Source organism: Cyanistes caeruleus, chromosome 30 (genome assembly GCF_971803275.1).
Source record: "Cyanistes caeruleus chromosome 30, bCyaCae1.hap1.1, whole genome shotgun sequence".
NCBI lineage: Eukaryota > Metazoa > Chordata > Aves > Passeriformes > Paridae > Cyanistes > Cyanistes caeruleus.
In genome coordinates, this window is record NC_141730.1 from 1919296 (window position 1) to 1943511 (window position 24216).

The window sequence follows — 24216 nt, forward strand, 5'->3', positions numbered from 1 at the left end:
GAGGAAGAGCCCTGCAGGGAGCAAGGAGGGGCACGAGGGGCTCCGGAGATTCCCCTGCAGCCCGTGGGGGTCCCCGGCGAGCAGAGACCCCCCTGCAGCCCTGCAGGAGCCCCCGGCCCAGCAGGGGATGCCCACAGGGGGCTGTGAGCCCGAGGGAAGCCCCCGCTGGCGCAGTTGCCGAGGGCGGATGGAGTTTCTCAGATGTCTTTCACTTCTCCCTTTGCAGATTTCCATGCAGAAGAAATTCTCTTCGTTTCCCCAAGTCCCTTCAGCCCCTGCTGCTGCTCTGAGCCCTCCGTGCCCTTCTGCCAAGGCAGGAGCCTTTTGTTCTCCTGGCTGTGCAGGTGAGGAGGGCAGGGATGGAGCAGCTCTGGGGACACCTGCAATCCAGCCAGCCTCACTGCCCACAGCCCCAGCACAGCCCCAGGACAAAGCCCCTGCTCGACATTGCCCCACTTTTCCCTCGCTGCCGGTGCCCACAGCCCGATCCCAAACGTTCTTGCCGGCAGCTCGCAAAGGGCTGCAGGTTCTGTTGGAGGAGGAGGGTCCCGCTCAGGCTCTGGAGCAGATCCCTGGGGGGTGACCTGGCTGGGGATGGGGGTCAGGGCCAGCTTTGGGGGGTCCCTGGGGCTCATTGCCAGGCCTGGCTGGGCTGGGGGTCTCAGCGATCCACGGGCATCGCCACCAGGGCCGGGGGGGGGCATCAGGTTCTGGGGGTCCACGTGTGCCATCAGCAGGGACCTCAGTGGTCCTGGGGGTCCAAGAGACTCATGGTCATTCCCGGGGGGGACAGGGGTTTGGGGGGCCACAGACAACACCAGCAGGGGCTCAGGGCTCGGGGGGCTCAGGGGTCTCACTGCCAGGACCAAGGGGTTCATAGGGATCAGGAGCCCGACAGAGCTGAACAAACACCATTTCTAGCGCTTTAAGCAAAAAGCTGCATTTTGCTGCCAGTCCGGGGCTCCCCTGGCACTGGTGGGGAGCCGGGGCTGGACTGGGAGCACTGGGATTGCAGAGCCACAGGGCTGCTGGGGACGGATGGAATGGGAAACGCCTGGATATACTGGGAGCAATGGAGAGGCACTGGGAGGAGAAGCAGGGAGCCCCTGGGGGTACGGGGATGTGGAACGGGGCAGTGGGAAAGGGGTGGGGAAGCCCTTGGGGGTTCAGGGGGCGTGGGGAACCTCACAGGTGACCCCCCCCCCACTTGTGGCCGCCTCCCCGTGAATGTTGGGCACCCCACAGCAGTGGGGAGGGGGACACTGACGTGGGTGGGGGGTCCCCCGCTGCCCCCCCGTTCCCCCAGAGCCCCCCGGTGTCACAGCACGTCCCCGTCGATGTCACCGCGTTGCCGGGGTCGGCCGTGGGGTGGCCGCAGCTCCGCGTAGATCACCCGGGGGTCCTGGAGCGTGGGGGCGCGGGGGGAGCCTGCGAGAGCCCCCGGCTGTGGGCTCCGGGTGGGGGCGGCAGCGATGGGTGACGTGTCCCGGTGTCCCAGGCCTGTGTCACCCCCTGCCCGCTGGGTGCTCAGCACGCGGCTGTACAGCACCTCCCCCTCCTCCGGGGGGGCCGGGGGGGCCCTGCGGGGATCCAGGGGGTGTGAGGGAGCTTTGGGGCTGAAAGGGGAGGGGGTGGTTTGAGCCCCCCGCTCACCTCTCCTGCTGCTTCCTGGCAGCTGCAAAGGCAAGAGGGGAGGGGTAACTGAGGGCTCCCGGGGGTCCCTCAGGGCTCCTGGAACCCCACTGGAGCCCACATTTCTCCCTGAGCATCCCTGCTGCCCCCCAGGAACCCTGAACCACCCCGGTGCTCCGGACCCCCCGAGCCCCCTGAAGGCCAAGCCTGGCCTCCAAAATCCCCCACGATCACCGCATGAAGCCCCCAAAGCCCAGCGAGACCCCCCAACACCTCCCCAAATCCTTGAGAACGCCGAGCAAAGGTGCTGAGCGCTCAGCGCTGCCCAAATCAGGGGCTCTGGCTGCTGCCCCATCACCCCCACGTCCCAGGTGGGCTCGCAGCTCCCCAGGACCCCCGTTGTCCCCATTGTCACCCACCCACGTTGTTCCAGCGGCGCCAGCCCGCAGCTACAGCCAGGAGCAGGAGCAGCAAGAGCAGGGACCCCCCAACCGCTGCGGCCACTGCTGGGGACAAAGGGGACACTTTGGGGCCACCCGGGGCTGCTTCTCCCCCACAGCGACCCCGAGTGATGCCAGCCGTGCCCTGTCACCTCGGTGTCACCTCCAGGGACAAACGCGGCTGTCCGGACCCCCCCAGTGACGTCACCGGTGTCTCCGTGTCCCCCCGCTGTCACCTCCAGGGACAAACGCGGCTGTCCCGGAGCCCCAGAGTGTCCCCGAGTGACGTCACCTGTGTCCCCGTGTCCCCCCGCTGTCACCTCCAGGAGCAGCTCGGGGCTGAGTGCCCGGAACACGCGGTGCCCGTCCTGTCCCAGCTGGTTGCTGGCCACGCACTGGTAGGTGGCCGAATGTGCCAGCCCGACGGGGGCGAGCTCCAGCAGGGGACCCCGGGCCACCTCCCGGCCGTGGCGCAGCCAGGTGAAGGTGACAGGGGCTGAGCCCACCTGCACCGAGCAGCGCAGCCTCACGGGCTCACCTGCGCGCACCTGCTGGCCCAGGGCACCGGCGCTGATGGTGACATTGGCCACGGGCACTGCGGGGACACGCACGGGGCTGGCACCTGCCCAGGGGGGATGGCGCTGTCCCCAGGGGACAGGTCTCCCCCCATCCCGAGGCTCCCGCTCACCCAGGACGGTGACATTCAGGGGGACACTCTCGGCCACGCTGTCCCCGTCGCTGACCCGGCACCGGTAGTGGCCGCTGTCATTGTCCCCAACGCTCGGCAGCTGCAGGCGGGGGCCGGTGCCCAGCGGTGTCCCCGAGCCCTCCCGGTGCCAGGAGAAGGACAGGGGACCTGTCCCCGCGGCCACCGCGCACTTCAGCACCAGGGGGTCCCCCAGTGCCACCTGTGCCCCGGGGGGCTGCGCCGACACGGACACCCCCGAGGGCGGGACCGCTGCGGGGGGAGAGGGGGGCACCGGGGGACACTCAGGGACACCGGGGGACACTCAGGGACACCGGGGGACACTCAGGGACACCGGGAGACACTCAGGGACCCGGGGGACAGTCAGGGACCCGAGGACCCCTGAGAGGGAGAGGGGACGCAGAGCTGGGGGGGTTTGGGAAGGGACCCCGAGGAAGGAGGGGGGGTTGAGGGAGGGGACACCTGGAGAGGGAGGTGGGGGACACCAGGGCGGGGTGAGGGGACCCGGGGCAGGGCTGGGAGGAGGGACCCGGGGAGGAGGGAGGGACCCGATCGGGGATGAGGGGACCCTGGAAAGGTGTGGGGGAAGGATGGGGGTCCCGAGGCAGGGCTGGGGGACACGGGATGGGACCCGGGAAGGGATGGGGGGACACGGGGGGGGACCCGGGAACGGAGCAGGAGATGCGGGCGGGGATGGGGGAACCCGAGAAAGGAATCCGGGAGGGGATGGGGACACCAAGTCAGGGCTGGGGGACCGGGGAAGGGGAAGGGGAAGGGGAAGGGGAAGGGGAAGGGGAAGGGGAAGAGGAAGGGGGGACCCGGGAATCACGTCAGGGAGGGCTGTGGGTCCGCAGACAGTGATGGGGGTCCCCGGGCAGGGCAGGGGTCCCCGTGCAGGCTGTGGGGGCTCCCCGCGCCCATCCCCGCACTCACCGAGCACCGTGACGCGGAGCGGGGCGCTGCTCTTCCGCACGGCCCCCCCCTGGCTCTGCACCTCGCAGCTGTAATTCCCCGAGCCGGAGAGCCCCAGGGCGGGCAGCAGCAGCTGCGGGGACCCCTGCGGGCCCCCCAGCTGCCGCCCGTCCCGGTAGAAGCGGTGCACGAGGGGGGTGAGGGGCCGCAGGGGGCTGCGGCTGCTGAGGCAGCTGAGGTTCAGGGGGGACCCCGCCATCAGCTCGGCCGGAGCCTCCAGCACCGGCACCGGGAAGAGCTCTGGCAAGGACAGGGGAGGGGGATTTGTGAGCCCTGGGGAGGGGCTCTGGGGGTGTCGGGCTGGCGGCTGTGGGGTGCTCACCGCGCACTGTCACTGACACCGGCTCTGACTGCCCCCAATCTGGGGGCCAGGAGCTCCATCGGGCCCCGCAGCGGTATTGGCCGCTGTGCTGCAGCCTCAGGGGGGACAGGGACATCTCGGATCTCCGCAGGGATTTCCCCAGTTCCTTCTTCCCGCGGTAGAACCGCACCCCAGTGACAGTTTTGTCCGGCCGGCTCCGGCAGCGCAGTGTCACCGTGTCCCCCTCCAGCAGCGGCCCCGCCGGCACCTGCAGCACCAGCCGCTCTGGGGGACAGGAGGGTCCTGTCACAGCCGATGGCACCGGGACCCCGCAGTGGGTCACAGCCAGCGCAGCCGGGGTCCCCAATCCCAACACGGGGGTCCCCTGGCACTGCCATGCTCTGGGATGTCCCCAGAGCAGGGCACGGGCTCTGCTCACACCAGGGCTGACCCAGCGGCCCCCCCAGAGCTCTCGGGGTCCCCGCGGCTGCCGGGCTGGGGACACCCAAACCCCGCTCACCATTTGAGACGGTCACGGGGGGGCTGCGCCCGCTGCCGGCTCTGTCACACTCGTAGGTGCCGCTCGAGGTGACAGTGACACTCTCGGGTCCCTTCTGCCACCAGCGCCACCCGTCCTTGTACCAGGTGGTGTCCCCGGCGGTCCCCGAGCCCCGGCAGGTCAGTGTCACCCGGTCCCACAGCACCGCCGGCCTCCAGGGGGGCTCCACGAGGAGCTGCGGGCTCGGGGCAGCTGCGGGTGACAGGGGACAGCAGCGTGGCAGGGCCAGCGCGGGGCTGGGGACAGCGGCGCGGGGACACGGCATCCCCCGAGGACTCACCAGCGAGGCCGAGGCTCTGGGCTGCAAGGGACAAGGGACACGGCTGGCTGGCGCTGGCAGCGCGGGGACAGCGGCAGCGGGAGCCGGGCTCTGGGGCTGGCCCCGAGCTGGCCCCGTGGCGACACCGCTGCGGCACCGAGCCCTCGGCGACGGGGACAGCGCGGCCAGCCCGGGCCCGGGCAGGACATGGGGACACCGGGGACCTCCCGGCCATGGGGACAGCGCGGCCACCCCGTGCTGCCACAGCTCACCCCCGCCAGCGCCACGGCCACATCCCTGTGTCCCTGTGTCCCTGTGTCCCTGTGTCCCTGTGTCCCTGTGTCCCTGTGTCCCCGTGTCCCTGTCCCTGTGTTGCCGTATCCCTGTGTCCCTGTGTCCCCGTGTCCCTGTGTCCCTGTGTCCCTGTCCCTGTGTCCCTGTGTCCCCGTGTCCCCGTGTCCCTGTGTCCCTGTGTCCCTGTCCCTGTGTCCCTGTGTCCCTGTGTCCCCGTGTCCCTGTGTCCCTGTGTCCCTGTGTCCCTGTGTCCCCGTGTCCCTGTCCCTGTGTCCCTGTCCCTGTGTCCCTGTGTCCCTGTGTCCCTGTCCCCGTGTCCCTGTGTCCCTGTCCCTGTGTCCCTGTGTCCCTGTGTCCCTGTGTCCCTCTCCCTGTGTCCCTGTGTCCCTGTCCCAGTGTCCCTGTGTCCCCGTGTCCCTGTGTCCCCGTGTCCCTGTGTCCCCGTCCCTGTGTCCCTGTGTCCCTGTGTCCCTGTGTCCCTGTGTCCCTGTGACCCTGTGTCCCTGTGTCCCTGTGTCCCCGTGTCCCCGTGTCCCTGTGTCCCTGTGTCCCTGTGTCCCTGTGTCCCTGTGTCCCTGTGTCCCTGTGTCCCTGTCCCTGTGTCCCCACAGCTGCCCCAGCCCCAAGGTGCCAAACCCCTCATTCCTGTCCCTCCGCTCCTGTCCCCTCTCCTGTCCCCACGGCCACCCCACGGCCCCGCTCACCTCTTGCCCTGCCTCTGCTGCCCTTGGCGACCTCAGGGGACCCCGCAGCCCCCCTGGGCCCCCTCCCCACCGCTCTCTGCCCCAGCCCGGCCCATCCCCGGCCCACTCACCCCACACGAGCAGCGCCACCCTCGCGGCCATGCCGCTGTCCCCGGCCACCCGGCCTGCCTGTCCCTCGCTGCCACGGCCACCTGTGCCCTGCCTGGCGGCTCCTGGGCCCAAGAGGAAGGAAGCGCGGTCAGCTCTCGTCCCCACGTGGGGCTGGGGACAGGGTGGTGACAGGGTGGGGACAATGTTCACACACATTTGGGGACAAGCTGGGGACATCGCGGGACGGCCTGGGGACGTGGTGGGGGTGGCGTTCCCAGGAGTGGGGGGCTCAGGGCATGGGGGGAAGCGAGGACGGGGGTCCAGGGGAGTTGGGGTCTCGGTGCCTGGGGCATTCGGGGGTGGGGCTCCTGTGGCTCCCCAGGGATTTTGGCTCATTTGGGATGGGAGTGGCAGGCTTGGGGCTGCAGGGGGAAAGGGAAGCCTCGGGAATTGGGGTTGTGCGGGAAGGAGCAGCCCCTGGGACGGGATCAAGGCCATGGAGGTCCTGGGCAATGGGAGTGGCGGGATGGGGGTCCCCAGGGAGGAGAGAGCAAGGGAATGGGGCTCCCGTGGCTGGGGGGGTCCCGGGGCAATGGGGGCTGGGGCTGGGGGGGCACGGGGCTCTCAGCTCCTTCCCTGCCTGCCTCAGGTTTTGGGGTGAGCCGGAGCCCTGCCCAGCCCCCCCAGTGTGTTCATGGCCAGGGGCGCCCCAGAATTGTCCTGAGAGGCTCTGGGGCTCTGTCCCAGCCAGCCCTGGCCTTTCTCCCTGGCTGTCCCTCAGCTCCATGGGATTGTTCCCTGCCTGCTCAGCAGCCCCCCAGCCCCTAAGGAAAGCTTTTCTCGGCCCGTATTTAGGAACTCTCCCCGTTTTTCTCCTTCCCAGCCTGAAACTTGGCTTACTTCCCATGGATGCTGCTCCCACAAGGAGAGGAAACTCTGTCCGTGCTCGGAAGAGCGCCCAGGGATCTCCAGAAATGCCCGTGTGTCCCTCAGGGTCGCATTGGCTAATGGTAAATGCCCTGCAGGCTGGCCTGAATTCCCGTGCCTGGGCACTCCGTGCTCCTGCTGGGACTGCCCTGCTCCCCAGATCCCCGTGTGCAGCCCCTGCTCGACATTGCCCCACTTTTCCCTCGCTGCCGGTGCCCACAGCCCGATCCCAAACGTTCTTGCCGGCAGCTCGCAAAGGGCTGCAGGTTCTGTTGGAGGAGGAGGGTCCCGCTCAGGCTCTGGAGCAGATCCCTGGGGGCTTTGCAGCCCTTGTGGGGCTCTCTCAGCCCCTCGGCCACACGGCCAAAACGCTCAAGGGCTGCATTTCCGCGCTGCTTCCCTCGCAGCCGCCCCTGCAGGGGGGTTTGCAGCCAGCCCCGCTCTGCAAACCATCCCAGCCCCGGCAGAGCCTCTGCTCGGGCTCGCTTTGCCTTTGTGCTTCTCGCAGCCTGAGCAAACCACAAAGCTTTCCCCCGCAGAATTGTCACCTCTGCAGCAGCGCTAAAGCTGCGAGAAGCAAAGCCAAGGGGGCGGGGGGCAGCCTCAGCTGCTGGCCCGGGGCCCATCCCTGGGGCCACTTCCATGGCCCCGGCCTTCAAGGAGGCCTTGGGGAGCTCCTTCCTGCCTCAGGCTCCGTGCCCGAGCTGCTCTGGCCGCCTCCCACCCTGCAGGGTGCAGGACACATCCTGCACTGCAACCCAACCCTCTCCTGCATTCTTCCTCTGCACTTGTGCTGAGGCAGGAAAAGGAGCTCACCTGGGAGAGCTCTCACAGGTACACATCGCCTTCTTGCCTTCGGGCAAATATTCAAACCAATGTTATAGGTGTGAGGGCAGAGAACTTCGGGTTATTAATAGAGTTCCTTCTGTTTCTGTTATTGCTGAAACTTAGAAATAGGGGGATAATATACAAATATGCTGAGCTCTGGCACAACATTAAAATAAAAATTTCCTTTGTTTGTATAAGCCAAAGACTGAAAAAGATGGCCAGAGACCCCCTCCATTCTTGAATTATTTTTTATCCAGATGAGGACAGCAGTGACCAGAGCTCCGGGGGAGGGATTTATTATTAATTAACATTTCTGTTATCAGGGAATGTGAAACTCGGTGCAGCCATGATGATTGATTTATTGGGAAAGGGGCGAGTCAAAAACTAAAGAAAGAAACATGCAGAACTTCACGTGAATGTTTGAATGGTGGATGAGAATTGATGAATATGCAGTAAAGTTGTGTTTTGAAGGGACAATCCTTTGCCAGTGAGGTGAGCTCTCTTGGCTGAATGCAGAGACACCCGGCCGTACCTGTACACTTGATTTTCATCTCCTAATTGTCTTCCTATTGAACTTTTCAATTCGATATGAAAACATCTGAAGCTCGTTGTTGGCAGAGGGGAGCTGAGGGAGGTTTTGCAGGCTCCCCTCCCTCGGGGGAGCCTTTGCTGGGCAGAGCAGCCTCCGGGCACCGCGCGGCTCCCGCTGCAGCTGCCCAGCTCCTCTCCCCTTTGGTTTCTCCACTCTGGCTCTTGGGGAGGATGGAACAGGGAATCCTTACCAAGGTGATTGTTTGGCAAAAGATTCTGAAAATATGAAGCCTAGGATGGAAATTGTGATAAACGAGGTTCACATAACTTTTATAAAATTTAAAAGTTGAATAAAAACGACAATTAGGAGATGAAAATAAAGTCAAGTATACAGATACGGCCGGGTGTCTCTGCGTTCAGCCAAGAGAGCTCACCTCACTGACCAAGGATTGTCCCTTAAAAACAGAACCCTACTACATATCCATAAATTCTCATACATATTCATACCCTCTCATACATATTCATACGTTCTTCTTAGGATCTTTGCTGTTCTTCTGGTTAGTTTTCTCTTGCCCCCTTCCCAATAGATCGATCCTCTTGGTGCCATCGAGATTTACATTCCCTGATACCAGAAATGCAATCAATTCCTCCCCCCAGAGCTCTGGTCGCTGCTGTCTTCATCTGGATAAGATAGTTCACAAAAGAAAAAAGAAAGTGTCTCCAGCTATCTTTTTCAGTCTTTGGGTCATACAGACAAAAGTAGTTTTTGTTTTAATGCTGTGTCATAGCTTAACATATATGTATTTTACCACTATTTCTAAGTTTCATCAATAACAGAAATAAAGAAAACGATATTAATACAACAAAAAATTTCCATTCTTATACACATAACATTCATTTCAATATTTGTGCAAAGCCAACAATATGATATATATCTATAGGAGACATAGAAACGAGAGCTGGCTTTGAGTGACGGGATACCGAGCGGCAGTTAATAAATATGCAAAGAACAATCGCTTAGGCAGCTGAAGGAGAATCGCTGTTGATGAAACAATGTCCTCCTGCTGAGAGAGAATCCAAAGGGGGAGCAGCAAGAGAAGAATTTGGAAAGCTTTTCGAGTTTGAAATGTAGCGCTGGATGGTGATGCAGCAGTTCCTGCGGGCGATATGGAAATTCTTTAGTGGGTGTGTCTCGTAGCGATGGGGAATTGGAATATTCCCTATGGAAAAGGATCTCCTGAGTCGGAACAAGAACTTGGCTCTCTCGTGCTCTCTCTCGCTCTCAATGCTCTTGTTCTCCGAGCTCTCTTGGAGCTCTCCTCTCTTCTCTCTCGCCCCTCTCTGCAGCTTCTCTGCCGCAGCTCTCTCGGAGCTCTCGCGTTCTCCCCTCTCTCCTCAGCCTCCCTTGTTCTCCCCGCTCTCTTCCTCCTCTTCTCCCGTCTCTCTTTAAACTCTCTGCCGCGGCTCTTCAGCTCTGCGCTCTCCTCTCTCTCTGTCCCTGCCCACGCGTGCCCGGGGCTGCCGCTGGATCCGCCTCTGTCCCTCCCTGTCCGCCAAGAAGAAATTGCTTTGAGCTGAGCAGCTCCAGCCTGGAGAAGTCTCTCCCCGGGAGTGTTTTGTCCATCTCCATCTGGGCTCTGCTCGCCTCTGCCCTTCCAGCTGCTGCCGAGGCTCCTGCCCCAGCGCATTTCAGCGGCCGCAGGGTGAGCGGGACAAGTTTCCTCCGCGGGGCTTTGGGGAGGAGCCGCTTTTCCATCGCTGCCTGCGCTGCCTTGGAGCTGCTCCGCTCTGCTGGGAGGGGCTCGGCTGTGGGAGCAGCCCCGGCCCCGGGAGCCGCGGCCTTCTTTCTTTGCCTCCTTATCCCGACCTCTACATCTATATATGTGTTATTAACAGCTCAGAGCCCGAGGGGGAACGAGTTAGAAATGTTTTATTGAGAATTGAGAGCTATTCTATTCTATTCTATTCTATTCTATTCTATTCTATTCTATTCTATTCTATTCTATTCTATTCTATTCTATTCTATTCTATTCTATTCTATTCTATTCTATTCTATTCTATTCTATTCTATACTATTCTATTCTATTTCTATTCTATTTTATTTCATTTTACTTTATTTTATTTTATTTTACTTCATTTCATTTTACTTCATTTGCATTTCATTTCATTTATTTATTTATTGTGAATTGAGATTTATTTATTTATAACTTTTTTTTCCCATTTATTTATTTCTATTTTCATTTCTATTTTTTATCAATCGAGGACTGAGTTTTTTTTATGTATTTATATATTTGCGACTTCATTTATGCTATTTAAATAATTTGATTTATTTATTTTTCTTCATTTTAATTACTGTTTATTTATTTGTTCACGTTAACATGTATTTATTTAATTATTTATTCAATCAATCAATTTCATTAATTAATTTGTTGAGAATATTGAGTTTATTTCTTTGTTTTCTATTGAGAATAAAGCATCAAAATTCCTCCAGGCACGCAGAGTCACAGTTTTTGCTGCAGAGTCTCGTAGATGTCGCTGGGCTCCCAGGGCTGCCCGTGCGGCCCCAGCAGCTCCGAGTAGGTGGCCTGAGGATCCTCGGCCGGGGGGGCCCTGTGGGGATCAGGGGATGTGTGCGAGGGGCTGGGGGGTGCCGGGGGGTCGGGCAGGGGCTTTGGCGTGGCCGGAGCCCGCGCTCACCTTGGCTGCTGCTTCCCGGCACCTGCAAAGGAAAAGTGCAGCCGTGACTTTGGGCTCCCAGGGCTCCGCAGCCCCCCTGGGCAATCCCGATCCCTCCAATCCCCCCCGGCTGCCCCCAGCATCCCGGATGCCCCCAGAAAGGCCCTGAAGCACCGCACTCCCCCCGGCACCCTGAGCCCCCGGAACCGCGAGCCTGGCGGGGAGGGGGAGCCTCCGAATTGCCCCCAAGATCCCCGAGAGAGCCCCCAACATCCCCGAGAGAGCCCCCAAGACCCCCGAGAGAGCCCCCATGATCCCTGAGAGAGCCCCCAAGATCCCCGAGAGAGCCCCCAAGACCCCCGAGAGAGCCCCCAAGATCCCCGAGAGAGCCCCCAAGACCCCCGAGAGAGCCCCCAAGATCCCCGAGAGAGCCCCCAAGATCCCCGAGAGAGCCCCCAAGATCCCTGAGAGACCCCCAAGATCCCGGCTCGAGCCCCCAAGATCCCTGAGAGAGCCCCCAAGATCCCCGAGAGAGCCCCCAAGATCCCTGAGAGAGCCCCCAAGATCCCCGAGAGAGCCCCCAAGATCCCCGAGAGAGCCCCCAAGATCCCTGAGAGAGCCCCCAAGATCCCTGAGAGAGCCCCCAAGAGCCCTGAGAGAGCCCCCAAGATCCCCGAGAGAGCCCCCAAGACCCCCGAGAGAGCCCCCAAGATCCCGGCTCGAGCCCCCAAGACCCCCGAGAGAGCCCCCAAGATCCCCGAGAGAGCCCCCAAGATCCCTGAGAGAGCCCCCAAGAGCCCCGAGAGAGCCCCCAAGATCCCGGCTCGAACCCCCAAGACCCCCGAGAGAGCCCCCAAGATCCCGGCTCGAGCCCCCAGCCCCTCCCCGGCCAGCCCAGGCCGCTGAGCCGAGGCCAGCGGGGGCTCGGCCCCTCTCCACTCGGGGGCTGTGGCTGCTGCCCTGTGGCCGCCCTTCTCTGGGGGCCTCCCCCGCACTCTGCAGGACCCCCACGGTCACCCACCCGTGCGGAGAAAGGCCACGATGAGAGCCGCGAGCAGGAGCAGGAACAACAGGGAGCCCCCGAGCGCTGCAGCCACTGCAGGAAACAGAGGGGACCCAGCGGGCTCAGCCCGAGCTTCTGCAACCCCAGCGACCCCACGAGTTCCCCTCCCGTGCCCCGCTCCACTCGTGCCGCTGCCAGGGACAGAGCGGGGCTGAAGCCAGGGCTCTCGGAGCCCCCCAGGAAGCCACCGGTGTCCCCGTGTCCCCCCGCTGTCACCTCCAGGAGCAGCTCGGGGCTGAGTGCCCGGAACACGCGGTGCCCGTCCTGTCCCAGCTGGTTGCTGGCCACGCACTGGTAGGTGGCCGAATGTGCCAGCCCGACGGGGGCGAGCTCCAGCAGGGGACCCCGGGCCACCTCCCGGCCGTGGCGCAGCCAGGTGAAGGTGACAGGGGCTGAGCCCACCTGCACCGAGCAGCGCAGCCTCACGGGCTCACCTGCGCGCACCTGCTGGCCCAGGGCACCGGCGCTGATGGTGGCATTGGCCACGGGCACTGCGGGGACACGCACGGGGCTGAGGCCAGCGGGAGGGGCGGGGGGCGCGGGGGGATGGGGACGGGGGGTGAGGGGGTGATGGGGGATGTGGTGGGTGGGGGTCAGCACCCAGAGAGAGGAGGGGGCAGGGCAGGAGAGGGATGGGGGCACCCGGGAACGGATGGGGGGACACGCGGCAGGATCCGGGAACGGAGCAGGAGATCCGGGCGGGGATGGGGGAACCCGAGAAAGGAATCAGGGAGGGGATGGGGACACCAAGTCAGGGCTGGGGGACACGAGAAGGTGCCGGAAGGGTCGGGAGAAGGGACCCGGGCAGGGCAGGGGTCCCCGTGCAGGCTGTGGGGGCTCCCCGCGCCCATCCCCGCACTCACCGAGCACCGTGACGCGGAGCGGGGCGCTGCTCTTCCGCACGGCCCCCCCCTGGCTCTGCACCTCGCAGCTGTAATTCCCCGAGCCGGAGAGCCCCAGGGCGGGCAGCAGCAGCTGCGGGGACCCCTGCGGGCCCCCCAGCTGCCGCCCGTCCCGGTAGAAGCGGTGCACGAGGGGGGTGAGGGGCCGCAGGGGGCTGCGGCTGCTGAGGCAGCTGAGGTTCAGGGGGGACCCCGCCATCAGCTCGGCCGGAGCCTCCAGCACCGGCACCGGGAAGAGCTCTGGCAAGGACAGGGGAGGGGGATTTGTGAGCCCTGGGGAGGGGCTCTGGGGGTGTCGGGCTGGCGGCTGTGGGGTGCTCACCGTGCACTGTCACTGACACCGGATCCGACTGCTCCCACTGTGAGTACAAGGAGGACCAGAAGATCCATCGGGCCCCGCAGCGGTATTGGCCGCTGTGCTGCAGCCTCAGGGGGGACAGGGACAGCTCGGGCCCCCACCGGGATTCACCCAGTTCCTTCTCCCCGCGGTAGAACCGCACCCCGGTGACCCGGTTATCCCACCGGCTCCGGCAGCGCAGTGTCACCGTGTCCCCCTCCAGCAGCGGCCCCGCCGGCACCTGCAGCACCAGCAGCTCTGGGGGACAGGAGGGTCCTGTCACAGCCGATGGCACCGGGACCCCGCAGTGGGTCACAGCCAGCGCAGCCGGGGTCCCCAATCCCATCACGGGGGTCCCCTGGCACTGCGATGCTCTGGGATGTCCCCAGAGCAGGGCACGGGCTCTGCTCACACCAGGGCTGACCCAGCGGCCCCCCCAGAGCTCTCGGGGTCCCCGCGGCTGCCGGGCTGGGGACACCCAAACCCCGCTCACCGTCTGAGACGGTCACGGGGGGGCTGCGCCCGCTGCCGGCTCTGTAACACTCGTAGGTGCCATTCGAGGTGACAGTGACATTCTCGGGTCCCTTCTGCCACCAGCGCCGCCCGTCCTTGTACCAGGTGGTGTCCCCGGCGGTCCCCGAGCCCCGGCAGGTCAGTGTCACCCGGTCCCACAGCACCGCCGGCCTCCAGGGGGGCTCCACGAGGAGCTGCGGGCTCGGGGCAGCTGCGGGTGACAGGGGACAGCAGCGTGGCAGGGCCAGCGCGGGGCTGGGGACAGCGGCGCGGGGACACGGCATCCCCCGAGGACTCACCAGCGAGGCCGAGGCTCTGGGCTGCAAGGGACAAGGGACACGGCTGGCTGGCGCTGGCAGCGCGGGGACAGCGGCAGCGGGAGCCGGGCTCTGGGGCTGGCCCCGAGCTGGCCCCGTGGCGACACCGCTGCGGCACCGAGCCCTCGGCGACGGGGACAGCGCGGCCAGCCCGGGCCCGGGCAGGACATGGGGACACCGGGGACCTCCCGGCCATGGGGACAGCGCGGCCACCCCGTGCTGCCACAGCTCACCCCCGCCAGCGCCACGGCCACATCCCTGTGTCCCTGTGTCCCTGTCCCTGTGTCCCTGTGTCCCTGTGTCCCCGTGTCCCCGTGTTCCTGTGTCCCTGTGTCCCTGTCCCTGTGTCCCTGTGTCCCTGTGTCCCTGTGTCCATGTGTCCCCGTGTTCCTGTGTCCCTGTGTCCCTGTGTCCCTGTGTCCCTGTGTCCCTGTGTCCCTCTGTCCCTGTCCCTGTGTCCCTGTGTCCCTGTGTCCCTGTGTCCCTGTGTCCCTGCGTCCCTGTGTCCCTGTCCCTGTGTCCCTATGTCCCCGTGTCCCCGTGTCCCTGTGTCCCTGTGTCCCTGTGTCCCTGTGTCCCTGTGTCCCTGTGTCCCTGTGTCCCTGTCCCTGTGTCCCTGTGTCCCTGTGTCCCTGTGTCCCTGTGTCCCTGTCCCTGTGTCCCCACAGCTGCCCCAGCCCCAAGGTGCCAAACCCCTCATTCCTGTCCCCCCTCTCCTGTCCCCTCTCCTGTCCCCACGGCCACCCCACGGCCCCGCTCACCTCTTGCCCTGCCTCTGCTGCCCTTGGCGACCTCAGGGGACCCCGCAGCCCCCCTGGGCCCCCTCCCCACCGCTCTCTGCCCCAGCCCGGCCCATCCCCGGCCCACTCACCCCACACGAGCAGCGCCACCCTCGCGGCCATGCCGCTGTCCCCGGCCACCCGGCCTGCCTGTCCCTCGCTGCCACGGCCACCTGTGCCCTGCCTGGCGGCTCCTGGGCCCAAGAGGAAGGAAGCGCGGTCAGCTCTCGTCCCCACGTGGGGCTGGGGCTGGGTGGGGGCAGGGTGGGGACACGGTTGGGGACACGGTTGGGGACCTGGAGGGGCTCGCTGGGACATGGGGGTCGCAGGGCTCGGGGACTCCAGGGATGTGGGGAGCTAAGGAGGGATTTCCAGGGAGGCTCCCAGGGATCCTGGGGAATCGGGGTCCCCATGGGTGGGGAGGATCACGGATGGGGGTCCCAGGGGAATTTGGGCTGCAGGGATTTGGGGATTTGAGGCAGGTCCCGGGAATGGGGGGTCCTGGGGAGCCCATGGGATGGGATTAAGGGGAGGGGAGTGCTGGGCAATGGAAAACCGACATCCAGGGACGGGGGTCCCCAGGAGAGAGAATGAGATGCCAGGGTTGGGGTCCCGGGGCAATGGGGGTCTCGGGGTGGGCAGGGCCTGGGTAGACACGGGGGTCGCAGCTCCATGCCCGGCTGCCTCAGATTTCGGGGTGAGGCTGACAAAAGCAGAACCTCCATAGTGTTGGTGCTCTGGGGAACACACCAGGGGGTTCCCGTGTGCTCCGGGTGTGGGACTTTTTCCTCTCTTTATTTCTATTTGTTCTTATTTTCCTCACTTTTGTAATCTCCCAGTTCCTGGCTCATCGGTGCCCAGGAGCACCTGAGCAGGAAAGGGCTTGAGAGAACCCTGGGGAGGGTGTGGGGAGGCTTTGGGGGATGGGGGTGTCAGGCTGTGCCCTCCAACACTTCCACTTTTGTTTTTCCTGGACAAAAAGGAAGAGGTTTGTGCTGAGAGTTGGATGGGAAAAGGGGGGCGGGTGCTGTGAAGGAAAACCAGGGGGGTCCTGTCCTGGCAGCTCCGTGTCAGGGGGTGATACAACCTGGGGGAGTCCAGTCCTGGGGTGACACAACCTGGGGGAGTCCAGTCCTGGGGTGACACAACCTGGGGGAGTCCAGTCCTGGGGTGACACAACCTGGGGGAGTCCAGTCCTGGGGTGACACATCCTGGTATGGGGGGTCCAGTCCTAGGGTGACACATCCTGTCCTGGGGGTGACACATCTCGGTATGGGGGGTCCAGTCCTGGGGTGACACATCCTGGTATGGGGGGTCCAGTCCTGGGGTGACACATCCTGGCCGGGGGTGGTCCTGAGGATGGAGGTTCCAGAAGGGTCCAGGGCTGTCACATCCTGGGGACCCCTGTAAATCCAAGTGTGGGGCTCAGCCGTGCCCCGGCCCCACTGCACAGGGATGGGCCCCGGGCCAGCAGCTGAGGCTGCCCCCCGCCCCCTTGGCTTTGCTTCTCGCAGCTTTAGCGCTGCTGCAGAGGTGACAATTCTGCGGGGGAATGCTTTGTGCTTTGCTCAGGCTGCGAGAAGCACAAAGGCAAAGCGAGCCCGAGCAGAGGCTCTGCCGGGGCTGGGATGGTTTGCAGAGCGGGGCTGGCTGCAAACCCCCCTGCAGGGGCGGCTGCGAGGGAAGCAGCGCGGAAATGCAGCCCTTGAGCGTTTTGGCCGTGTGGCCGAGGGGCTGAGAGAGCCCCACAAGGGCTGCAAAGCCCCCAGGGATCTGCTCCAGAGCCTGAGCGGGACCCTCCTCCTCCAACAGAACCTGCAGCCCTTTGCGAGCTGCCGGCAAGAACGTTTGGGATCGGGCTGTGGGCACCGGCAGCGAGGGAAAAGTGGGGCAATGTCGAGCAGGGGCTGCACACGGGGATCTGGGGAGCAGGGCAGTCCCAGCAGGAGCACGGAGTGCCCAGGCACGGGAATTCAGGCCAGGCTGCAGGGCATTTACCATTAGCCAATGCGACCCTGAGGGACACACGGGCATTTCTGGAGATCCCTGGGCGCTCTTCCGAGCATGGACAGAGTTTCCTCTCCTTGTGGGAGCAGCATCCATGGGAAGTAAGCCAAGTTTCAGGCTGGGAAGGAGAAAAACGGGGAGAGTTCCTAAATACGGGCCGAGGAAAGCTTTCCTTAGGGGCTGGGGGGCTGCTGAGCAGGCAGGGAACAATCCCATGGAGCTGAGGGACAGCCAGGGAGAAAGGCCAGGGCTGGCTGGGGCAGAGCCCCAGAGCCTCTCAGGACAATTCTGGGGCGCCCCTGGCCATGAACACACTGGGGGGGCTGGGCAGGGCTCCGGCTCACCCCAAAACCTGAGGCAGGCAGGGAAGGAGCTGAGAGCCCCGTGCCCCCCCAGCCCCAGCCCCCATTGCCCCGGGACCCCCCCATCCACGGGAGCCCCATTCCCTTGCTCTCTCCTCCCTGGGGACCCCCATCCCGCCACTCCCATTGCCCAGGACCTCCATGGCCTTGATCCCGTCCCAGGGGCTGCTCCTTCCCGCACAACCCCAATTCCCGAGGCTTCCCTTTCCCCCTGCAGCCCCAAGCCTGCCACTCCCATCCCAAATGAGCCAAAATCCCTGGGGAGCCACAGGAGCCCCACCCCCGAATGCCCCAGGCACCGAGACCCCAACTCCCCTGGACCCCCGTCCTCGCTTCCCCCCATGCCCTGAGCTCCCCACTCCTGGGAACGCCACCCACACCACGTCCCCAGGCTGTCCCGTAATGTCCCCAGCTTGTCCCCAAATGTGTGTGAACATTGTCCCCACCCTGTCCCCACCCTGTCCCCAGCCTGCGCCATCACCACGTGGGGACGAGAGCTGACCGCGCTTCCTTCCTCTTGGGCCCAGGAGCCGCCAGGCAGGGCACAGGTGGCCGTGGCAGCGAGGGACAGGCAGGCCGGGTGGCCGGGGACAGCGGCATGGCCGCGAGGGTGGCGCTGCTCGTGTGGGGTGAGTGGGCCGGGGATGGGCCGGGCTGGGGCAGAGAGCGGTGGGGAGGGGGCCCAGGGGGGCTGCGGGGTCCCCTGAGGTCGCCAAGGGCAGCAGAGGCAGGGCAAGAGGTGAGCGGGGCCGTGGGGTGGCCGTGGGGACAGGAGAGGGGACAGGAGAGGGGGGACAGGAATGAGGGGTTTGGCACCTTGGGGCTGGGGCAGCTGTGGGGACACAGGGACAGGGACACAGGGACACAGGGACACAGGGACACAGGGACACAGGGACACAGGGACACGGGGACACGGGGACACAGGGACACAGGGACACAGGGACAGGGACACGGGGACACAGGGACACAGGGACACAGGGACAGGGACACGGGGACACAGGGACACAGGGACACAGGGACACAGGGACACAGGGACACAGGGACAGGGACACAGGGACACAGGGACAGGGACACAGGGACACAGGGATGTGGCCGTGGCGCTGGCGGGGGTGAGCTGTGGCAGCACGGGGTGGCCGCGCTGTCCCCATGGCCGGGAGGTCCCCGGTGTCCCCATGTCCTGCCCGGGCCCGGGCTGGCCGCGCTGTCCCCGTCGCCGAGGGCTCGGTGCCGCAGCGGTGTCGCCACGGGGCCAGCTCGGGGCCAGCCCCAGAGCCCGGCTCCCGCTGCCGCTGTCCCCGCGCTGCCAGCGCCAGCCAGCCGTGTCCCTTGTCCCTTGCAGCCCAGAGCCTCGGCCTCGCTGGTGAGTCCTCGGGGGATGCCGTGTCCCCGCGCCGCTGTCCCCAGCCCCGCGCTGGCCCTGCCACGCTGCTGTCCCCTGTCACCCGCAGCTGCCCCGAGCCCGCAGCTCCTCGTGGAGCCCCCCTGGAGGCCGGCGGTGCTGTGGGACCGGGTGACACTGACCTGCCGGGGCTCGGGGACCGCCGGGGACACCACCTGGTACAAGGACGGGCGGCGCTGGCGGCAGAAGGGACCCGAGAGCTTCATTGTCACCGAGAGTGGCACCTACGAGTGTGACAGAGCCGGCAGCGGGCGCAGCCCCCCCGTGACCGTCTCAGACGGTGAGCGGGGTTTGGGTGTCCCCAGCCCGGCAGCCGCGGGGACCCCGAGAGCTCTGGGGGGGCCGCTGGGTCAGCCCTGGTGTGAGCAGAGCCCGTGCCCTGCTCTGGGGACATCCCAGAGCATGGCAGTGCCAGGGGACCCCCGTGTTGGGATTGGGGACCCCGGCTGCGCTGGCTGTGACCCACTGGGGGGTCCCGGTGCCATCGGCTGTGACAGGACCCTCCTGTCCCCCAGAGCGGCTGGTGCTGCAGGTGCCGGCGGGGCCGCTGCTGGAGGGGGACACGGTGACACTGCGCTGCCGGAGCCGGCGGGACAAAACGGTCACCGAGGTGCGGTTCTACCACTGGGAGAAGGATTTGGGGAAATCTCTGCGGAGATCCGAGCTGTCCCTGTCCCCCCTGAGGCTGCAGCACAGCGGCCAATACCGCTGCCAGATCCGGTGGATTTTCTGGCCCTCGTGGTCCCCAATGTGGGAGCAGTCGGATCCGGTGTCAGTGACAGTGCACGGTGAGCACCCCACAGCCGCCAGCCCAACACCCCCAGAGCCCCTCCCCAGGGCTCACAAATCCCCCTCCCCTGTCCTTGCCAGAGCTCTTCCCGGTGCCGGTGCTGGAGGCTCCGGCCGAGCTGATGGCGGGGTCCCCCCTGAACCTCAGCTGCCTCAGCAGCCGCAGCCCCCTGCGGCCCCTCACCCCCCTCGTGCACCGCTTCTACCGGGACGGGCGGCAGCTGGGGGGCCCGCAGGGGTCCCCGCAGCTGCTGCTGCCCGCCCTGGGGCTCTCCGGCTCGGGGAATTACAGCTGCGAGGTGCAGAGCCAGGGGGGGGCCGTGCGGAAGAGCAGCGCCCCGCTCCGCGTCACGGTGCTCGGTGAGTGCGGGGATGGGCGCGGGGAGCCCCCACAGCCTGCACGGGGACCCCTGCCCTGCCCGGGTCCCTTCTCCCGACCCTTCCCGCACCTTCTCGTGTCCCCCAGCCCTGACTTGGTGTCCCCATCCCCTCCCCGATTCCTTTCTCGGGTTCCCCCATCCCCGCCCGGATCTCCTGCTCCGTTCCCCGATCCCGCCCCGTGTCCCCCCATCCGTTCCCGGGTCCCACCCCGTGTCCCCCAGCCCTGCCTCGGGACCCCCATCCTTCCCCCACACCTTTCCAGGGTCCCCTCATCCCCGATCGGGTCCCTCCCTCCCCCCCGGGTCCCTCCTCCCACCCCTGCCCCGGGTCCCCTCACCCCGCCCTGGTGTCCCCCACCTCCCTCTCCAGGTGTCCCCTCCCTCAACCCCCCCTCCTTCCTCGGGGTCCCTTCCCAAACCCCCTCAGCTCTGCGTCCCCTCTCCCTCTCAGGGGTCCTCGGGTCCCTGAGTGTCCCCCGGGTCCCTGACTGTCCCCCGGGTCCCTGAGTGTCCCCCGGGTCCCTGACTGTTCCCCCGGTGTCCCTGACTGTCCCCCGGTGTCCCTGACTGTTCCCGGTGTCCCTGAGTGTCCCCTGGTGTCCCTGAGTGTCCCCCGGTGTCCCTGACTGTCCCCCGGTGTCCCTGAGTGTCCCCCGGTGTCCCTGAGTGTCCCCCGGAGTCTCTGACTGTGCCCCGGTGTCCCTGACTGTCCCCCGGTGTCCCTGAGTGTTCCCCGGTGTCCCTGAGTGTCCCCCGGTGTCCCTGAGTGTCCCCCGGTGTCCCCCTCTCCCCCCGCAGCGGTCCCGCCCTCGGGGGTGTCCGTGTCGGCGCAGCCCCCCGGGGCACAGGTGGCACTGGGGGACCCCCTGGTGCTGAAGTGCGCGGTGGCCGCGGGGACAGGTCCCCTGTCCTTCTCCTGGCACCGGGAGGGCTCGGGGACACCGCTGGGCACCGGCCCCCGCCTGCAGCTGCCGAGCGTTGGGGACAATGACAGCGGCCACTACCGGTGCCGGGTCAGCGACGGGGACAGCGTGGCCGAGAGTGTCCCCCTGAATGTCACCGTCCTGGGTGAGCGGGAGCCTCGGGATGGGGGGAGACCTGTCCCCTGGGGACAGCGCCATCCCCCCTGGGCAGGTGCCAGCCCCGTGCGTGTCCCCGCAGTGCCCGTGGCCAATGCCACCATCAGCGCCGGTGCCCTGGGCCAGCAGGTGCGCGCAGGTGAGCCCGTGAGGCTGCGCTGCTCGGTGCAGGTGGGCTCAGCCCCTGTCACCTTCACCTGGCTGCGCCACGGCCGGGAGGTGGCCCGGGGTCCCCTGCTGGAGCTCGCCCCCGTCGGGCTGGCACATTCGGCCACCTACCAGTGCGTGGCCAGCAACCAGCTGGGACAGGACGGGCACCGCGTGTTCCGGGCACTCAGCCCCGAGCTGCTCCTGGAGGTGACAGCGGGGGGACACGGGGACACCAGTGACGTCACTCGGGGACACTCTGGGGCTCCGGGACAGCCGCGTTTGTCCCTGGAGGTGACACCGAGGTGACAGGGCACGGCTGGCATCACTCGGGGTCGCTGTGGGGGAGAAGCAGCCCCGGGTGGCCCCAAAGTGTCCCCTTTGTCCCCAGCAGTGGCCGCAGCGGTTGGGGGGTCCCTGCTCTTGCTGCTCCTGCTCCTGGCTGTAGCTGCGGGCTGGCGCCGCTGGAACAACGTGGGTGGGTGACAATGGGGACAACGGGGGTCCTGGGGAGCTGCGAGCCCACCTGGGACGTGGGGGTGATGGGGCAGCAGCCAGAGCCCCTGATTTGGGCAGCGCTGAGCGCTCAGCACCTTTGCTCGGCGTTCTCAAGGATTTGGGGAGGTGTTGGGGGGTCTCGCTGGGCTTTGGGGGCTTCATGTGGTGATCCTGGGGGATTTTGGAGGCCAGGCTTGGCCTTCAGGGGGCTCGGGGGGTCCGGAGCACCGGGGTGGTTCAGGGGTCCTGGGGGGCAGCAGGGATGCTCAGGGAGAAATGTGGGGTCCAGTGGGGTTCCAGGAGCCCTGAGGGACCCCCGGGAGCCCTCAGTTACCCCTCCCCTCTTGCCTTTGCAGCTGCCAGGAAGCAGCAGGAGAGGTGAGCGGGGGGCTCAAACCACCCCCTCCCCTTTCACCCCCAAAGCTCCCTCACACCCCCTGGATCCCCGCAGGGCCCCCCCGGCCCCCCCGGAGGAGGGGGAGGTGCTGTACAGCCGCGTGCTGAGCACCCAGCGGGCAGGGGGTGACACAGGCCTGGGACACCGGGACACGTCACCCATCGCTGCCGCCCCCACCCGGAGCCCACAGCCGGGGGCTCTCGCAGGCTCCCCCCGCGCCCCCACGCTCCAGGACCCCCGGGTGATCTACGCGGAGCTGCGGCCACCCCACGGCCGACCCCGGCAACGCGGTGACATCGACGGGGACGTGCTGTGACACCGGGGGGCTCCGGGGAAAGGGGGGGGCAGCGGGGGACCCCCCACCCACGTCAGTGTCCCCCTCCCCACTGCTGTGGGGTGCCCAACATTCACGGGGAGGCGGGCACAAGTGGGGGGGGGGGTCACCTGTGAGGTTCCCCACGCCCCCTGAACCCCCAAGGGCTTCCCCACCCCTTTCCCACTGCCCCGTTCCACATCCCCGGACCCCCAGGGGCTCCCTGCTTCTCCTCCCAGTGCCTCTCCATTGCTCCCAGTATATCCAGGTGTTTCCCATTCCATCCGTCCCCAGCAGCCCTGTGGCTCTGCAATCCCAGTGCTCCCAGTCCAGCCCCGGCTCCCCACCAGTGCCAGGGGAGCCCCGGACTGGCAGCAAAATGCAGCTTTTTGCTTAAAGCGCTAGAAATGGTGTTTGTTCAGCTCTGTCGGGCTCCTGATCCCTATGAACCCCTTGGTCCTGGCAGTGAGACCCCTGAGCCCCCCGAGCCCTGAGCCCCTGCTGGTGTTGTCTGTGGGCCCCCAAACCCCTGCCCCCCCCGGGAATGACCATGAGTCTCTTGGACCCCCAGGACCACTGAGGTCCCTGCTGATGGCACACGTGGACCCCCAGAACCTGATGCCCCCCCCCGGCCCTGGTGGCGATGCCCGTGGATCGCTGAGACCCCCAGCCCAGCCAGGCCTGGCAATGAGCCCCAGGGACCCCCCAAAGCTGGCCCTGACCCCCATCCCAAGCCAGGTTCTGACGTCACGCAATTGACGTCTCCACACAGCCCCTCTGCAAACAGCGCCCCCTTCCGGTTCCCTGGGAAACAGCGCCCCCTGTTTCCATGGCAACACACACCTGCTCCCAGAGCATCCCAGCATCCCATTTCCGTGGTCCCCCGTTTTCGTGTCAGTAACCCTTTGCCCCCATGTCCTCAGCCCCCCAGGAACGGCATCCTTCCGTTCCCATGGCAACACCCCCTCTCCGTTCCCGTACCTACACCCCCCCATTGCCATGGTAACAGCCCCCCAAGCCCATGGCAGCCGTGACCCCCGTCTCCATGCCCACCCACTCCCCATTGCCATGGGAACAGCCCCTCCGTTTCCATGGCAACACCCCCACTTGCCATGACAACAGCCCCGTTCCCATGGCAACATCCCCATTCCCACGCCCATGGCGCATGCGCCGCACTCTCCCCGCCTCTTCGACTACATTTCCCATCAGCCCTCGCGCCTCGTGCGCGCTAACGGCGCTCGGCAGCTCCGTGGACTGCATTTCCCATCGCACCCAGCGGCGTGGGCGGTGGGGGGGTGTGTCCCTACGGCGGCCGGGGCGGGTCGGGTCTCGTGACGCGCGCCGTGCGCTGAGGCAAAGATGGCGGACGAGGAGGGCGAAGCGCGGCCGGGGGCGCGGAACGGAGCCGGGGAGGGACCCCCGGGCGGGCCCCGCGTCGTCCGCATCGTCAAGTCCGAGTCCGGTTACGGCTTTAACGTCCGCGGGCAAGTGAGCGAAGGCGGGCAGCTGCGCAGCATCAACGGCGAGCTGTACGCGCCGCTGCAGCACGTCAGCGCCGTGTTGGGCGGAGGGGCCGCCGACCGCGCCGGGGTGCGCAAGGGGGACCGCATCCTGGAGGTGTGAGTACGGGGGGGCCGCCCACCCACAGCCCCCCGGCACCGGGCCCCGGGAACGCGCCCCACACCCACGGGCACAGCCGGGGGAGGGGGGAGCGGGGCGCTGAGGGGGCTCTGAGGGTGCTGAGGGAGCTCTGAGGGAGCTCTGAGGGGGCTGGGGGGGGCTCTGAGGAAGCTCTGAGGGGGCTGGGGGGGCTCTGAGGGGGCTGGGGGCGCTGATGGAGCCCTGCGTGAGGGCACGCTGAGCCCTTGGGGCGGTGTTGGGGGCACTGAGGGGGCTCTCAGGGGTCTCTGAGGAGGCTCTGAGGGGGCTCTGAGGGTGCTGAGGGGGCTCTGAGTGGGCTCTGAGGGGCCTGGGGGCGCTGAGGGGCCTCTGAGGGCTCTGAGGGAGCCCTGCGT

General features: G+C 66.0%; 4 protein-coding genes and 1 long non-coding RNA gene across 9 annotated transcripts in view; 3 read left to right on the top strand and 2 right to left on the bottom strand.

Moving 5' to 3' along the window:
• Positions 1-914: 914 nt before the first annotated feature.
• LOC147648804 (Fc receptor-like protein 4) lies at positions 915-6074 on the bottom strand. The gene is made up of 10 exons (XM_086866295.1): positions 5978-6074; positions 4891-4911; positions 4572-4802; positions 4073-4336; positions 3712-3990; positions 2761-3030; positions 2365-2667; positions 2052-2135; positions 1654-1675; positions 915-1580 (listed from the first exon to the last, which is right to left on the bottom strand). Exons 1-10 carry the CDS (start codon positions 6006-6008, stop codon positions 1319-1321), a joined length of 1767 nt encoding a protein of 588 aa, XP_086722421.1. The 5' UTR covers positions 6009-6074; the 3' UTR covers positions 915-1318.
• On the top strand, positions 4648-9615 carry LOC147648805 (uncharacterized). Its single transcript, XR_015279915.1, has 2 exons — positions 4648-4729; positions 6841-9615. It is a non-coding gene; the product is annotated as an uncharacterized LOC147648805 (long non-coding RNA).
• A 1053-nt stretch (positions 9616-10668) lies between these two features.
• On the bottom strand, positions 10669-18792 carry LOC147648806 (Fc receptor-like protein 4). 3 transcript variants are annotated; one of them, XM_086866302.1, is made up of 12 exons: positions 18721-18792; positions 16829-16955; positions 15918-16234; positions 14923-15024; positions 14034-14054; positions 13715-13945; positions 13207-13479; positions 12846-13124; positions 12171-12473; positions 11941-12015; positions 10941-10962; positions 10669-10853 (listed from the first exon to the last, which is right to left on the bottom strand). In XM_086866302.1, exons 3-12 carry the CDS (start codon positions 16129-16131, stop codon positions 10745-10747), a joined length of 1629 nt encoding a protein of 542 aa, XP_086722428.1. In that variant the 5' UTR covers positions 16132-16234; positions 16829-16955; positions 18721-18792; the 3' UTR covers positions 10669-10744. The 3 variants fall into 3 exon arrangements, with proteins under 3 accessions (XP_086722428.1, XP_086722427.1, XP_086722429.1); XM_086866301.1 differs by lacking the exon at positions 18721-18792 and having other exon boundaries at positions 16829-17215; XM_086866303.1 differs by lacking the exons at positions 12171-12473; positions 18721-18792 and having other exon boundaries at positions 16829-17215.
• On the top strand, positions 17730-22609 carry LOC147648807 (Fc receptor-like protein 4). 3 transcript variants are annotated; one of them, XM_086866321.1, is made up of 10 exons: positions 17730-17828; positions 18539-18559; positions 18648-18878; positions 19114-19386; positions 19469-19747; positions 20566-20835; positions 20929-21231; positions 21388-21471; positions 21848-21869; positions 21943-22609. In XM_086866321.1, exons 1-10 carry the CDS (start codon positions 17798-17800, stop codon positions 22202-22204), a joined length of 1776 nt encoding a protein of 591 aa, XP_086722447.1. In that variant the 5' UTR covers positions 17730-17797; the 3' UTR covers positions 22205-22609. The 3 variants fall into 3 exon arrangements, with proteins under 3 accessions (XP_086722447.1, XP_086722446.1, XP_086722445.1); XM_086866320.1 differs by having other exon boundaries at positions 20929-20985; positions 21385-21471; XM_086866319.1 differs by having other exon boundaries at positions 17732-17828; positions 20929-20985.
• An 850-nt stretch (positions 22610-23459) lies between these two features.
• Positions 23460-24216, top strand: part of SNX27 (sorting nexin 27) — a 38466-nt gene continuing 37709 nt past the window's right edge. The window contains exon 1 of the mRNA XM_086866306.1: positions 23460-23820. Within this exon, the coding sequence (XP_086722432.1) occupies positions 23561-23820 (260 nt within the window). The 5' untranslated portion in view covers positions 23460-23560. The remainder of the gene's footprint in view (positions 23821-24216) is intronic.